At 60.4% G+C, this 16,644-nt stretch overlaps 1 protein-coding gene across 1 annotated transcript; it reads right to left on the bottom strand.

Moving 5' to 3' along the window:
* Positions 1 to 4,565: 4,565 nt before the first annotated feature.
* UBALD1 (UBA like domain containing 1) lies at positions 4,566 to 12,670 on the bottom strand. Its single transcript, XM_066198201.1, has 3 exons — positions 12,477 to 12,670; positions 6,725 to 6,784; positions 4,566 to 5,696 (listed from the first exon to the last, which is right to left on the bottom strand). Exons 1-3 carry the CDS (start codon positions 12,582 to 12,584, stop codon positions 5,376 to 5,378), a joined length of 489 nt encoding a protein of 162 aa, XP_066054298.1. The 5' UTR covers positions 12,585 to 12,670; the 3' UTR covers positions 4,566 to 5,375.
* Positions 12,671 to 16,644: the final 3,974 nt, after the last annotated feature.

The raw sequence follows: 16,644 nt of genomic DNA, 5'->3' as shown, positions 1-16,644 counted from the left end.
CGGGCTGCTCCAAGTCACATCCAAGCTGGCCTTGGACATGCCAGGGATCCAGGGGCAGCCACAGCTTCCCTGGGCACCCTGTGCCAGGGCCTGCCCACCCTCACAGGGGAGGGTTTCTTCCATATAGCTAACCCTGATTCCCCTCTTGAAGTTCGAAGCCATTCCCCTTGTTCTGTCACTCCATGCCCCTGCCCTCAGTCCCTGTCCAGCTCTCTTGGTCTCTGAGGTCTCCCTGGAGCCGTCTCTTCCCTGTCCTGCACATGGTGCCTTCCCTAGAGGTGTCCCCAGCTCGTGCCCCACACGATGCCCTGCTCTGGCCAGCGTCCTGCCCCACACGGTGACACGCCCGTGCCATGGATTCTGGCTGCCCCAGGAGAGCCTGCGGAACCACAAAGACACCTCTCTGGCTCCACTGGTCTTAGCTGCACTGCAGGGTCGAATTAAAAGAGTAGTGTTCTTAACACAGCCACAGGTGGTTTCAGACACTTCTCACCTGCCCCTGGGGCTCCAGAGATACTCGCTCTGAGATTTAGGTGTGCCGGGTCCCATCCTGCCCTGGCAGCTCTGCCTGGGGTCACACTGGGCTGGAGCACACAGCTCCCACTTCCCAGGCAGGAATAGCCACATGCCCTGCAGGCTCCTCTTCCCTGTGTCACAGTGAGTGGCCAAGCTGCAGGTGACAGCGGGACAGGCAGGCTGTCTCCACGTCAAGGCACAATCTAATGGGAGACATTGCCACAGCACCAAGTTCAGGTTTAGACTCTGAGTCTAATGCTGTACATAACATCAGAAATACCTGCCTCGCTCACACCTTGGAGCACAGGCATGTGTTGTGGTGGCCTTGTGCCCTCCTGTCTTCTCCACAGGCAGCACGGGGCTGGCCTGCAGCAATTTCAGCACTTCACTCCTTGTGAGACCTGGCAGCCCCAGGGCAGTCCTACCTCCCATGTTGTGACCTTGGCTTTGAGCACAACCACAGCGCGAAGGGAAAAGGTAACAGCATGTTGCCAGTGTGAGGAAGCTGAAGCTGGGACATTTGTCCCCTTTGCACATCTTTCACTTCAGTTTGGGGGAACTCCATGGGCACCACTATGGGCTGGCCAGATGTGGCCGATGCTGTGGGTCCTGAGAAACATTCCCAAGCCCTGGTCTTCTCCACACACTTCTTAGCTTCCCTTCCTTCCATGTCCCCAAGCCTGTGGGAACCTAGTACCAGCAGTCAAACCCATGTTCCTCAGGTCACAGACTTGCTGCAGGAGATGATCACCACCATCTGCTCCCTGAAAACTGCTCCTGGGGGCTCCCAGCTGCAACAAATTTCCAGGAGGTGCATGCAGCAGAGCTGGGTCAGCTACTGGAGAGCTCTTTGCATCTTTGCAGAGAGGTTGGGCTCCCCAGGGAGCTGCATGGATGGCACGGGTGCACGGGGTGACTGCGATGACAATCTTTCACAAATCCCTGTGGAAAATGCACCAAAGCCTCCTAAAGGCTGCTCTGGCTGCAGTGACCTGCCCGGGTCCATGTCACCCTCACAGATACTGGAGCAGCCACCCATTCCTGGTATCCCAGTGTCCTGGCCACCTCCACTACTCTTGTCCCTCCTGCAGTGCCAGGAGCATTTTACTCTCTACAATTTTGATGTCCTGAGAGATGCACAGAGCTGGGGATGGGATGGTACTGGGGGTGGTGTCAAGGTTTGGAGTCTCCTGCCCCATCCCAGAGGCTGCCCAGGCTCTCCCCTCCTGGAGCAGGGTGGAAGGGCTGATTTCTCTCCTGGTCACAGTGGAGGTGTCTCAGGAGCTGTACCAGAGCTCTCTCTGTGAGGTGCCCACTGGTGAGGTGCTGCAGGCTCTCAGGTGCCAGGCTACTTCGCTGGCAATGCCCCTTGGCTCCAGCACAGCTGGGGCCCTTCTCTCTCCCCAAAACCCCAGGGGCTGTTTGGTTTCAGAAGCTCTGGCTTGGAGCTCAGCCCTGAGACCTTCCAGTGCTGGCCCACAAAGCCCCACACAGGCTGGGCCTACTGCAGGAGCAGCATGAGGCCACAGGGACCTGCAGCCACGAGAGCCCCATGGACACTGACATCTCTGTCATGCCAGGCCACTGTGCCAACTTGTGCCACCAGACCTTTGCCAGGTGAACAGCAGGGCCACACAGCCCATCTGAGTCCCCAGGCCACTGCACCCCCTTGTCCCTCTGCCTCATGCACTGACATGCCTGGGGGGAATGTGGTCACTGTCCTCTGTGGCACCCCAGTGCTGGCCATGCCCAGGGCCTGGCAGCAGTGCCAGGAGGTCTCTGCTGTAAGTCCACCCAGGTTTGGGATGTTGCTTTGCTGGGGGCCTGCAGGAGCTGGCACTGCCCAGAGCAAAGCTTTGGTGTCTGTTCTCAGCCAGCTCAGAGACCTGGAGGACGTGGCTGCCCGTCTGGAGAAGGTGCTGGGCGAGATAAAGCAGCTGCAGGATATAGAAGGTGCCCAACTGCCCATGGTCTGAGGAGGTGCTGCCAGAAGGCCTGGGGGCTGCAATCCCGCATCCCATTCACCAGGAACACATTAGGGCATCTCTCAGGATATTCTCCCAAGCCACTCTCTGGGCCTATCATGAACACATTTCCCTTCCTCTCCTGGGTTCTGCAGCCACCCAGGGTCACCCAGGGCCACATGTCCCCCCCAGGGGCTGGGTTTTGGCAGGGAGGTGCTGGGCCAGCTGCAGGAGCAGTGCATGAGGCTGCAGGAAGCTGCAGAGCAGCTGTGGGGTGACACTGAGGACACCCAGGTGAGGACAGCCTCTGGGCACAGCTCAGGAGCCACTTGTGCCATAGCCGGTGCCTGAACCAGGCTGGGTACAGGACTGCCCTGACTTGGCACATCCCTGCTCGGAAGCAGCTCAGTGTGCCAGGATTTTGTCACCACGCCATGCTGGTGGAGCTGGGGACAAACAACGGTGAGTGGCTCCGAGGAGGCTGAGGGGAGGTCAGGGGATGGTGAAGCACGCAGGTATGAACATGGTGCTGATGGAGCAGGGCATGGGTGTTGTGAGCAGGCACAGGCACTGGGGTGGCGGCAGGGCAGGGGTCTGCAGGGGATGGCTGTCCCCCTGTATTGTTTCTGCTTCTCCCCCTTCAGCAATGAAGATCCCCCCAGCTCTGCTCCTGGCACACCACAGGGATGTGCTGCATCCCCAAGTACTCAGGCAGGTGCCTGTCCTGAGTGTCCCCTGGGCCACCAGCCCTGCCACGTGGGCAGTGCTGCTGCTGAGCACTCCCCGGGGAGCTGCCGAGGGTGTCATACCCCACACAAGGCTGTTTGTCCTTGTGCATTGCAGGTGTAGGTGACAAAGCCAGGCTCCTGGGGGGCTGGTGCCAAGCTCACAGGTGTCCGGGCTGGCCAGGGGGCTGTGAGATGGCACGGGGGGCTGGGGAGGGGCATGTGCACCAAGGCTGTGCTGCCTGGCCTCGGGGGACTGGTGGAGTTGGGGGTCACACTGCCCTGGCACCCACTCGTTGCAGTGGGGTAGGGAACACCACAGGCCAAAGATGCTCCCTCCTCTGTTGCCTCCTCTGCACAGTCCCTGAGCTCCTGGGGACACACAGGTCATCCAGAGTCTGACACTTTTGGGCTATGCCATGTCCCCATCAGCTCTCCGACCAGTCACATGAACAGGTCTGTGTTCAGCACATGATTTTCCAATCCTGTGGCTCCTGGTGACCCTGGGACAGTCACAGGAATGTTCTCCTCCTCACCACCCAGGTCTCTGTGTGGCTTCACCTTGTTTCTCAAGCCGTTCTCTCTTCAAGGCTGGGGACAAACCCCTTCTCTGTGTGCCCTGGGTGGCTCAGAGCTGCACGCCCCCACCTCACAGACCATCCCCACTCCCAGCGGGACTCCACACTGGCCCAGATGTGCTCACCACAGCTGGGACAGAAGGTGCACAGCCCTGGCTCATTTCAGGGCCCACCAGCTCGGTCCATTTCATCTCAGTGGGGGAGGACTGAGGGTGGCAGCTCCAGCACAACTCTATGCAGGGAAGCTCACAAGGGCCAGCCCCAGCTCCAGCCCTTGCTCCCAGGCCCTGCCCAGCCTGTCCAAGAGGCACCCTGGGTGAAACCATCCCTCCTGCATTGTTTATTTTAGCAACACAAATAAGAGACTGAAATTAATTATTGACTGGGGAGAGCAGGGGCACAGCCTCGCTGGGAAAGGGTCTAGCAGGGACAGCAACCTCCAAGGGACTTGGAACAGAAGGGATATGAGCCAGGTCCACAGCAAAACACCCAGGACCTGTGGATGTCACAGGGGATCCTGAGGAGTCAGCACAGCTCTGCCTGCTGGGGTCTCAGACCACAGCTGATGTGGCAGAGCTCAGCTTCTGGGGCTGAGCCCTGGATGCACCTGGCCAAAAGCAGCTGGCAGTAACTGCATGGCTGGAACAGGGTGCTGTGGAGCAGCTGGAGATCCCAGCCCTCCTGGGATGCCCTGAGACACTGGGAGAGGGGATCCTGGAACACTTCAGGCTCAGTGTTTGCCTGTGTCCCACTGCTGCTGCAAACGAAGCAAAGACACGGGGTTCAAAGCAGAAGAGCGTGTATTGCAAGCGGCTGCGGCGCATCCGGAGAGACTTCCAGCCGCCGGGAGAAAAGAACAGAGGGGTTAAAAACGATCCCAGTCTCTAGGGTTACACTGTGTCATGCAAAACAGCCCTGGGGCAAGCCCCATCCAGGGAGGTTGAGGGGAAGGTGTGCTGGCCCAGCCGGACCAACAGCGCTCAGCCCCTGCTCCCCATCCGGGGCTGGGAGAGGGGCCACACACCTCCCCAAGGGCCTGTGTCTCCCAGCCCTGTTCACCAGCGAGGACGGTGTGTGTGGGGTGGAGGCTGTGGTGGTACAGGAACAGCCCTTGCTCCCTCCACCCCTTACAAAAAACAAGCCTCATGGGGCGTCTGCCCCTCACCCAGTTGATCGGGGCCAAGGGAAGGGGGGAAACACTCAGGCACAACCCACTCTGCCTGGTGGGGTGGCCCAGGGGACCCTGAGGAAGGGACCTCCTCTGTAAATGTCACTGGCATGCAAACTCCGGTGTCCCAGGAGAGGAGGGGGTGCTCCCTCCCCACGAGTCTGGCAGCGTCAGGGTCCCAGGCAGAGGCCAGCACCGGTCCCACGCAGCCTCCCGCTGTCTCTGGGGAGCTCCATTCAGCTCGAGAACAAGTAAAAACTACTTCAAACCAAACCCATGCAAGGCAGCTATTTGCTCATGTGTCTCGGCGGCTGCCAGACGCCCTGGCAGCGGAGTTCCTCTCCTCTTTGGGGAGGGGGGGAGAAAAAAAAATATATATATTTATAGGCAGGGGTCCCCGCCGCGTCCGCTCTCCGCCGCGGCCTCATCTCTCTGCCTCCATGGTGACGTTGGCCTTCTGTTCTGCGCTGGCCTGCTGGGAGACGGCGGCGGGCCAGCCCGCGGGCTGCGCCGGCGCGGCCGGAGTCCACATGCTCTGCTGCTGCCCGGGAGGCGACGCCGTGGGCCAGGCGGGGTTGAAGGCCCCGTGCTGGGGCAGCGGCGGGGCCGGGGGCGGCGGGGAAGTCGCCATGGAGGCCACGGGGCTACTGCTGTTGAAGCTTTCGGAAGCCTTGAGGCGGGAGAACATGGTGAGGGCGTCGGGGAAGTTGGGCGGCGTGGCCGGCGTGTTGGCGGGAGTGCACATCTGCGGGAAGGAGACACGGGGTCAGGGGAGTGAGTCCCCACCTTCTGCCTCCCACCAGGGCGTGGCACGAGACCCCTCTGCCCCCCTGCCGTGGCACACGGAGCCCCCAGTCCTGCGCTCTGCTGACTGTGCTGCCCACGAGCTGCTCAACTGAAGGGTCTGAAGGCTCGTGCAGCGGTAAGAGCTCCTGGCAGAGGGCCCAGACAGGACCCCCCGTGCCCAGGCAAGTCGGGCACCCCCTCTGTTCCACAACCCACTGGTGCCACCCTGGGCCTGCAGCTTTCTGGCTCTGTGGGCACAAGACTCGGGCTCAGCTCCCACCCCCCAGGAGACTGGGCACGCTCCAGCCCTGCTGGGCACTTGCTTTGCATGCTCCAAATCCCCAATTGTCCCGGAGAGTCAAACAAGGCCGCTGCAGCCAGCAAATCCTTAAGACACATCTGCCCAAGCAGATTACGGGCTGCCAGGGCATGAGAGTTAAGGGACCGAGTCTGGGGACAGCTGGGAGAGAGCAGAGGCAGGCAGCACCCACGTGTGGGTGTTTACACACCTCCAGACGCTCTGCAGGCCACACCAGAGCCACGCTCCGGCAATGCTCCAGGAATTTGCTCGCTCCAGCGAGCGCACAAGCACCTGTGTGGCTGCTGCAGGATGGGAAGCACCATTTATCTGTGAGTGTGTTTACACAGGTCAGTGCTTCAGGCTCCTCCAGGCTCTCTCTGCCATGCTGGGCTGGTGTGGATCACTGGCTATGCCCAAAACATCCTCCCTCAGACTATCCCTTCTGGAAGGGCAGCCTCAAACCATCTGCAGGGCTCTGCTGTCCTACTGCATAGGGCAGGCTATGCCACCAGCTGCTCTCCAGGAAAATCTTCCCTGGCAGGCAGCTCTGGCAGTGCCCAGCCAGACCTCCCTGCCTGCACTCCTGGAGTTGGGAAGCAGTGAGCTGGACATGAGCACCAGCCTGAAGCACCCGCCAGCTGGTGCTCTGCCCTAGGAGAGCGCTGGGGAGCTGGAAAAGCACTTACCATCTGATGGTGGTGGCTGTAGGGGATGTTTGTTTCTTGGAAAAAAGCACTGAGAGCAGTCTGAAAGGAAGGAAAAAAAAAAAAAAAAGGGAAAGATGATGTTACTGCCTGCATCCAAACTGGGCACCCACCAGCGTCCAAACTAGGCACCCACCTCACCCCTGCACACTACTAGACCCCAAAGATGATCCAAAACAGGCCCTGGGGGGCCTTGAGGGCACAGCTGCTCCCTGTCCCCAAGCAGGGACCTCCGCCTGCCATCTGCTCACACCAGGGTAGGAGGTAACCATGTTCATTTGGAACCACCATCCTTGCAAGAAGCAGCTACTGCTGGGGCAGAGCCCAGCAGGTGTTTCACAACTCACACTGACACTCTGCAACCACCGTGAGCTGGGAAACAAAGGAAACCAAATCTAACCCCAGGAGGAACCAGTTAAAGGCATGTCCTCAACAGGACATGATCACAGTTCCCATATTCCCACCAGGAGATCCCCAGGGCAGGGGCTGCAGCAGGTGACAACCCCATACGCCAGAACATTTCCAATTCAGTTGCAGACAGAGCACAATGAGGACTGACATTGTTTTGTAGCTTCCAGTTAAAACCAGTAATAGTCTGGTAAATATGTCACATGCCACAGGCATGTGAGAGGACAAGAAGGGCTGCAGGTAGGGAAGGCCGGGGAACAGAATGGTCAGGAGGGCAGACACCTAGCCCAGGTCTGGGAGAAGCAGAGGCAGCAGGAGGTTTGGGGGTTCACAGCACAGAACTGACGCAGGAAGGGTGAAAAGTTCTTTACTCAGAGGGAGGTGAGGCCCTGGCACAGGGTGCCCAGAGAAGCTGTGGCTGCCCCATCCCTGAAACATCCAAGGCCAGGCTGGATGGGGCTTGGAGCAACCCAGGATGGTGGGAGGTGTCCCTGCCCATGGCAAGGGGGACAAAGAGACAACCTTCAAGGTCCCTTTCAACCCAAACCATTCTGTGATTCCATGGTGGTGACTCTGTTCTGTCCCAGGGTTCAACTGAGTCAGGGCTAGAAAATAATGTTCTGATTCAGTTGTAGATGTGACTTGATGGAAACATAAGAGAACTGGCTTAGATTCAGTTCTGGTTGAAGGAAAAGCCCCCTTCAGTCCCATTCAGGCCTCTCCCCAGGGCCTTCAGGTCTCCACTCCAGGGTGTGAGGTGCAGGGCTGTGGCCAGGTGCTGCCACACTAGCCGGGACTCTGCTCCCTTACTGAAAGCCAGGGATTGGGATTACCCAAGCTGCTCGGGGAAAAAAGGCAGAAAATCCTGGGAAAAGCACAGGGATGTTGTACTAAACCCTACCCAACTGCAGCAACCACAGTCCAGCCTCCACACTTGCTCCTCATCCCAGTGTCCACATGCTCCGTGTCATTCCCACGGCCAGGATGAATGACAACACGTCAGCTCAGCTCATTCATCCAGTGGGAAAACTAATTTTGCCCCAAACATCCAGGCTGGCAGGCCCTGGGAAGGCAAAGGGGTTTATGGTTTCCTGGCTAAACAGCAGAAAACTAATGGTACAACCAGGTGGCAGCCAGAGCAATGTCTGCAAACAATGATCCAGACCTGGGTGGGGGAAGCAATTCCCGCTGCAGAGCCTGGCAGCTCCCAGACCTCAGGGGGAGTGTGCAATAGCTGGGCTGGCAAGGCCCTGCAATAGCTGCATTTAATAACACAGCACCTGAACTCTGCACCCGGCCACGCTGCGAGCTCAGAGCTCTCAGCTCCCGCAGGCAGGACCCACCGGATCCCAGAGATGGCCTGCAGCAGGAACAGGGTCTGTAGTCCTGGAGAGAGCTCTGGACAGGACAGCACACAGCTCTGAATGAAGGAAATGTCCGAAAGAGGCACAGACACTCCTGAGGCAGTGACAACCCCCCACCACACTACCCTTGGTCCTGGGTGAGGTCGGACGCCAACACCCAGAGGCCCTATCGCTGACAGATCGTGATAACAGAGGGGTAACACCAAACGGGAAACACAGGCAGAGGTGTGGGCACAGCCAGATACCAGAAGCTGATTAAATCTGCTCTGTGCTCCTGTTTTCCAAGCGGCCTCATATCTGGGACTGTGCCACTGGCAGACAGGGACAGGGAAGGTCCCTGCTGTCCCCCTGAGCTGCCCACCAATCCCTGCCAGCGCTGCAATGAAAGCTGTGACTGGGCAGAGGAAGCACTCAGCCAGTGCAGGCCCTCTGCCTAAAACAGCGTCTCTTCCCCTCCATCTGCCCCTCTCCAAGCAGGGCAGAAACAGCCCCTGTGCCCAGCACAAAGCCCACAGCCCAAGGGGACCTGCAGAGCCCCAGCCCAGCGAGTGAGGGCCCCATGCTCCCCTTGGTGCCACGGGGGGGCCAGGGACACACACGTAACCAAAGCCACTGATGCCACCTGGTCTCCAGACAGTGTCACAAGTGCCACGGTGACTGGTGCAAAGCCAATTAAGGCTCCTCTGCTGGAGAAGGAGCCTGAGCCCAGCTCGGCTCTGACACTGGACCAAAGGCCCCATTGCCTGTGTCACCCTGGTGTGCATGGGAGCAGGGCAGCCCCACGCCTATGGCCTGGCCACGGTCAGCAGGTGACCAGACCATTGTGCCCCCTCCCAGGATGCAAAACCAGGAGCTCCACAGGAAAAGGGTCACACAGGTATCTGCCAGGGTGCCAAGAGGTACCTGTGGTGACCCAGTCAGAGAGAGGGTGGCTGGAGGTGTGAGCCCTGCCAGCACAGGGCATCCAGCAGCAGGGCCAGCCCCGGGGGCACCCTGTCCTTGAACCGCCAAGGAAGGGGCTTCAGGACACATAAATACATTAGAGGAAGTGAAATTCAGTCATGGACACAGTGAGCAAAGCCAGACACCTGCTCCTCCTCTTGTTCCCCTCACACGAGCTCTCTACACTGAACGAAGGCTCTTAGCACCAGGAAAAGGAAGGAATGGGTGGGTTTTTTTAGAAGCAGTTTCTTCTTATCCTTCCCAAATGGCCCCAAGGGCAATGAGCACATAAAGCCAAATAATATTCTTTCTTCCAAGAGAAGGAGCCTGATCCACTGCCCAGCCCCGTGTGAGACTCCGCAAACTCTGAAATGTCTGCCCAGTAACCTGCTGGGTTGCAGCCATGGAGGAGCTGCTCTCCCTGGCTTCTCCCAAAAAGCCAGGCCCTGGAGGCCGAGTGCCAGCCTTCACCCAGAGACCCTCCAAGTTGCTTTCCCGGGCCTGTAAACCTCCCCCCTGGGATCAGCCATGGCACTGCTCCAGCTGCTGGAGGGCTGGGCTGGCAGTGCCATTTTGGCTGGCACCCACAGCAGCCATCCCTGGAAGCATGGAAGGGCCCACAGAGCTGTGAGAGCTGCAAACTAAACGGGGCACAACAGGGTCCCTAGGAAACAGGAGTGGAGTCAGAGCAAGTGGGAAAGGCGATCCACACCCTACCCATGAACTGCCCCGTTTCCCAGGGATAGATGGGATGAAAAAAACAAAAACAAGGCTCCTTAGCCAACCCCCTGAGTATGGGACAGCCTCTGATCAGCTCACACCACAGCCAAAGGTGACTGTATCCCAAATGTTTTCCTGACCTCCCACCCTGCTCACTGTCCTGGATCACGTTCCTTCCGGCCCAGAAAAATTCCGGGTCCAGTGGGGCTGGAAAGACACACACAGAGCAAACCCGCTCTGCAGCCTTCACTTCATCTCCCTCCACACAATGGCCCCTGAGCAGCCAGCCGAAAAGCAACCCAAGCCCAAGGAAGTGGTCCCAAAACATAAGCACCCCGAAGCTGTCTGTGTTTCACAGCAGCCTCCCTCTCCCTCCTGCTGGTGACCAACACCCCAGGGGCTGTCACAGGCAGCAAGTGGGACACAAAGGAAAGGTCCTGGGCAGGACAGATGGACGCCAGGAGTGCCCTGGCCAGAACAGAGGCACAGAGCTGGGACAACCCAACTCCTACTGTGTGTCACTGGGCCACTGAGCTAGCCTGGCTCTGCAGTGCACAACACCTCTCCCCGTGGTGGCCTTAAGGGCAGGAGCAGAACCCTCAGGTACAAGCAAGCTGATGAAATTCACGCCGTGCCCCTGGAGCAGCGCTTTGACTCCAAGGAGATGGTTAATTTATGCTGCCTTGCCTCGTACTGAACTTGCCTGAACTCCCCCGATTTATACTCATTGCAGATGCAGACCAGCCAGCAAACAGGCGCTGCACTGGAATAACAAAAGCCTCCAAAAGCCTCGGGAGTATCCCAGAAAAGAGGTGAGAGCAGGCTGGAGTGGTCGGGAGGTGATCCCTCCCCAGCGTGGCTCCCAGAAGGAGCCGTGCCCAGCGGCCATTTTGCAAAGGGAATTATCTGACCGTTGCACCAAAAGTGAGTGGGAACATGGTAACGGCAGCGTTTGTTTACAGCCCAGCTTCCTCTGAGTCATGTGAGTGCCCAGCCGGCAGGAGACGGCTGTTTGTACTTGTGCAACTCGCCAAACGGTGGCAAAGTTCTGCAAAAAAGCCTTTTGAAAGACACGTTAAAACTTCTGTCATCCCTCCCCGGCTCTTTTGCGACACGCACGGAGGTGGTGGAAGAGGATCCCGCCTGTCCCAGAGGGCCACTGTCAGGCTGTGTTAGTAAACAAACGCCGGAGCACGTTACACATGCAATACATCCCACGCCAGCGGTGCTCCCGTTCGCCGGGCACGGCGGTGCAGATCGCCGGCCCGCTCCTCCGCACATCCCTGCAAGCTCACCCCGCGTTCCCCGGCCACGCACGGCTCGGTTTGGGATGCCTCCCGGCCTGTGACAGAGCACCTGAGAATGCTGTGCCCGCACGGCGATGAACGGCGTCCGCGCCCGGTCCATCCGGCCGCGGTTCCGCTACGGAACAGCCCCGGGACAGCCCGGGCAGCAGCGCCCGCGCCCCCCGGGCGGGAGGAGAGCTGCTCCAGCCACGGAGGAGGCACAAACGGAGCCTCCCGCTCGCCGGCCTCACTCAGACCTGTTCCCGCAGCACAGACACTTCAATTACCGAGGTGCCATTAGCGTCAAATCCATCAGCTCCAGCCTAGGGAGCTGCAGAAGGGAAGGGAAAAAAAAAATCTTATTTAGAAAGCAATTTACTGGCGACAGCCACCGCACTCCTCTTTGCTCCCTACACTTCAGGGTCCGGGAATCTCCGGAGGAGCTGAGCCCCCCGAAAGGCACCGGGGAGCTCCCCCGGCACCCCCGGCCCCACGCGCGGCGTTAACCCCTGTCAATGTCACGGAGTATCCCGCCCGCGAGCGAGAAGAAAAGGCGTCTAGAGCCAGAAAAGCTTTGACCTACAAAGTCTCCTCTCCCACGGCTGCCCGACAACTCAAACTCCCCGGGGCAGGGCGGTGGGAAAGGCTGCGCTGGGGTTTTCCAGCCCACGGCCACGCGGGAGGGCTGGGTGGGGGGGAACAGGAGGAAGGTTCGGCGAATCCGGCGTCCCCGGCCCGTTCGCGGTCCGGCGCGGGGCCGCGGCAGGCTGCGAGCCCCTCTCCGCGCAGCCCCCGCGCAACGTGGCCTCCCGATCCCCCGCCCCGCGTGGCGCCCACGCTCCCTCGGGCACCCCCGGGGGCCCGGCCCGCGCCCCGCCGCCGCCGCGCATGTGGGCGGGCGGAGGGGCAGCGGCGTGTCCGCGGGGCCGGGCACCGATCCACGCTGCCCGAAGCCCCCCCGGATGCCCCCACGCGGGGACCGGCCCGGGGCCGTTACCGGGGCGGCGGCCTCACCTCGAACTGCCAGTGGGCCGCCTGCAGCAGCTGCTTGGCCTGGTCGGCGGCGCATCCGGCCGCCAGCACGAACTGGTTGATCATCACCTGGTGCTTGAGCTCGTCCATGGCCCCGGCCCCGGCCCCCGCCGCCCTCAGGGCGCCGCCAGCACGGCGGGGCCGGCGGCTCACGCCAATGTTTACCGGGGACTGACTCACGGCGCCCGCCCAGCCCCGCCCACGGCCGGCCGGGGCGGGGCGGCGCTGCCCGGCCCGCGCGGCGCCGCTGGGACTTGTAGTTCTCGCTCACCACGCTGTCCCGCCGTCGTGCCCTCGCCCAGACCACAACTCCCAGAAGGCCCCGCTTTGTTTGCGGAGCGCTCGGCGCGCGTTGAGCGACGCGCGGGGCCGACCAACCGCCGCCCGTGGCTTGGTAGTACCTGACCGTATATGGTCAACAACGGCGCGGCCCCCAATGGGAGGGCGGCGGGGGCGGGCCGCGCGCGGGGCGGGGCCGGGGCCGCGCCGTCACGTGGGCGCGGGCGGTGTTTACAGTCGGCCGCGTGCGGTTTCCTGTTGACGTGAGGGAGCGGTGGGGCCGGGCCGGGCCGGGCCGGGCCGGGCCGGGCCGGGCCGGGCCGGGCCGGGCCGAGCCGAGCCGAGCCGAGCCGAGCCGAGCCGCCCGCCGCCCTTCGCTACCGCAAAAGCCCCGCAGGCCCTGCCGTTACCCTCCTGCAGCCTACGGAGGTTTGGTGGAGGCCCCTTGCCTCGTAGCTGCCGTACCGCTCCGCCGCCCGAGGGGCGGTGGAGCAGAAGCCCCCTGGCCCCCGTGCCCTCCATCAGCGCTAATAAACCACGGGTGCGTTGCCCGCCCCCTCCTGGTCCCGGTTTTCCCTCAGCCACAGCGTGTCCGTGCATCGCTGAGGCGGCTGACAGGGAAGGTTCTGGAAGGTGCCGGGGGCTCCCGGCAGCGTGAAAGGCTCCTTTGAGAGCGCAGCAGATGGAAGCTCACGGCCAGGCAGGCGCTGCAGGGCCCGGGGGAGCAGACAGTGGTGTTGCTAAGGATAAGCAGACACGGACACCCGGTTGAGTGGCCGGGGCTAATTACACCAGGGAAAAGATGAAGGGATCTGCCGGCTCCACCTGCCTCCCCCTTTCCTGAGCAGTGTTTCTGGGCTGTTTCCTGCAGTTTGGAGGGGTTTAGCCTGGCTGTGAGTGGATTGTTCGCTAACACCCGTGACCCTGGCTGGCATTCTGCAGGTGTTTCTGAGCTGTGAGGATTAAATGGCTGAAGCTCAGGCAGGTAATGCACTTGATCTGTGGGGTTTGCAGCCTCCGCTGCCTGGACCGGAATTGCTCTGGTATTGTCCAAAGCTAGTCACCATTTTCCACGTGTTCTTTAGTAACCATTCTGGAGTTACACAACCATTTAGTCTCTCCAAGCCTTGGGGGGATTTCAGGGCCAAGGGGTTTTCTTTCTCGTTCTATATGTCTCACTGCCTAAATCTTAAGTGAGAATGCAGCTGTATGTGGCAGTGGGATGTATCAAGAGGTGACCTCTCATTTCTTACATGGTCAAGACAACCCCCAGAGAGAAGTGGCACAGGGAGGTTTGTAGCCACCAAGGTGTAAATACAGCTGGGAAAAAAAAATCTCTTGAATGATTATTTTAATCAGAAAGATCCAGGCATGTTTAGGAACCTTGCAGTTTGGTGTTTGGAGGGGGAAGGGTTGGGCCTGGCCCAGCAGGGCTTTCGGGAAGGGTTGTAAGCCCTCTAGAGAAGGGCAGTGTTTAGGGAGGCAAAGTTCATGGGCTCACCACTCCTTCTGGTGAGCTGTAACTCTGTGTGTTGTCTCCTGAACCTTGTTGTTTTACATGTACCAGACAAACACACTGAGTGGCAGTGGGAACAAACAGACAAAGCAACTTGCCTCACTGGGTAATAAACCCCCAAGCAGCTGGACTTTGGATGAGCTGCTCTGATGACTGGGAGCTTTGCAGGGAAACATATTTCCTTGTTTACATAGGTGTGCTCATAACTGCCTCCCCAGCAGACGTCCAAGGAGACTCCTGAAGGGCAGCTGGGGGTGGCTGGAGAAATGGGAGTGAGAAGTGGGTCCCCCATGCCCATCTGCCTCCTCCACGCTGCAGCTCTGTGGATTCTTCTTCCTGGGGTTCAAAGGATCCCTCCTCTTTACTGCTACTCTTCTCCATGTTGTGGTGGAAAATGGCTCCAGGATCATCTTTTCCTGGATGGGTTTTGCTGAGCTGGAAGGCAGTGCAGGAGCTCCTCACCACCCCTGGGGCTCTGCAGGTTCCTGGTGGCAGGAGCCTTGGCCCAGTTTCACTCTGGTCCTCCCCAGTCTGATCACTCGCACCCCACAGTATGACGGCACACAGGGTCTCAGGCTCCCTTGAGCCTTGTGGAAGTGTTGTCAGCCCTGTCTCACAGAGCACCTCCTGTCTTTGTGGCTTTCCTCCGTCATGGCGCAAGCATGGGGCTGGCAGCACCAAAATGGGGACAAACACATCTCAGGGAATCCAGAGGTGAAGGTGCAAAACCCACTCAGGTGGCACCACCAGAGTTTGTGGGGCTGCTGCTGCTTCTTGCAGCTGCCGCAGTGCCCCGGGCTGGGAGGAGTGCTGCTCCTCCAGCCCACGGGATCCACCTGAGGAGCGGTGGGACCCTGGCACGGGCTGGCAGGGCAGCCCTGCTCCCCGCCCTGAGCCATCCACTCTCCTTCCTCGTACTGCTGGCAGCGGTCCTTGATGGGATGGAGGAAGCCGTGGTGCAATATCCTGCCTTTGTGCGTGCCAGCGCCTGCTTCCCGCGGGCCGGGCAGGGGCAAAGGAGCTCTGCCCTTCAGCTCCGCTCGCTGCGGGCCCCGGGGTTTGGGCGGAAGGGCTGAGCCCGGCCACGGAGCGCCGCTGCTATTGTCGCTGCCTGCCACACGCGTCTCACGGAGCAGGGCCCTCCGCGACGCATTCTCCAGCTAAAGCCCCTGTCCTCCCAGATGGCAACAACCCCCATGGGGCCCGACGGCTTCCTCCGAGCGCTGCGGAGAGCCGGGCGGCCCGGGAGGGACCGTCCCGCCGGCGGAGGTTTTGCACGAAAAAAAGACCTCCTGCCGCAGCTTCCCGGGCAGAGCCAACACCCCGCGGCTCTGGGACCTGGCGCTCCCCTGCTTAACCCGCGTGCCACCGAGCTCCCGGTGAACAGCGGGCAGCTGCTCAGGGAATGTGGGTTTGGAGAGATCTCAAAGGTCCCTTTCAACCCAAACCATTCCAGGATTCCATGATTCTGTCCCCCCCCCCCCCCAAAAAAAAAAAAAAAAAAGGCTCGGGGAACAGCTCTGTGGCAGTTGCCTCTGGGTGCCTCTTTGAGCTGGAGAAGGGCAGGATGCTCTCGGTGCTCAGGCTGTGGGAGGAAGGGGAGAGGAGCTCTCATCTTCTGTCCGTACGCAAATTCCTCTCCTCGCCTGCCTCATGATGCAAACACTGCTCTGCTTTGCTCCCAGGCTGTGGCCAGCTGGCCACCAGTTCTCAGGACGGCACAGGGAGATGGACCCACTGATCCTTGCTGTGCCCAGTCTGCTCCAGCACTGAGCCCCAAATCGGCTGCTGGCCTCCAGAGTGAGGCCTCGGGGGTTGTGGATTCACCCTGCTCAGTTTGGGGCTGCTGGTGGCACATGAGCTGTTCACATCACCCTGCTGCTGCCAGGGCACTGCCCAGAGCTTGTTCCTATGGCTGTGCAGGCAGGGAGCCCTGGACACGCTCTGGGCCAGCACACATGTCACTGTGATGGTCAGCACACTTCAGCCCTCCCTGTCCCTGCAACCTCTGCTATGAGAAACCCTTGCAGGGAGAGGCTGCTTGAGCAAGAGGCACTGTCACTCCAGGTGCCAGGAGGATCCTGGGGGACACAGCAGCGAGTTCCCAGGCATGGTTACTGCCAAGGGACTGTCAGGCAGAGCCTGGGGCTCTCCTGTGCCAGGTGCAGGGTACCCAACTCTCATGGTTGGCCAGCAGGACTTGTTGTTTGTTCCCTATTTTTTCCCTGTCCTCCTTCCCAGTCCTGCTGCACAATGGGATGCAATGCTCCTGCTCTGTCCTCACCCCCAGCACGTTTCCCTGCATCCCGTGCCTCTTACAACCCCTCTGGCTGTGTTCGTGTGGCCACAACAGCT

The sequence above is a fragment of the Chamaea fasciata genome, unplaced genomic scaffold (assembly GCF_029207755.1).
Source record: "Chamaea fasciata isolate MVZ Bird 193981 ecotype frontalis unplaced genomic scaffold, bChaFas1.0.hap1 SCAF_16, whole genome shotgun sequence".
NCBI classification, from domain to species: domain Eukaryota; kingdom Metazoa; phylum Chordata; class Aves; order Passeriformes; family Sylviidae; genus Chamaea; species Chamaea fasciata.
This window is presented reverse-complemented; position numbering and strand designations above follow the sequence as displayed.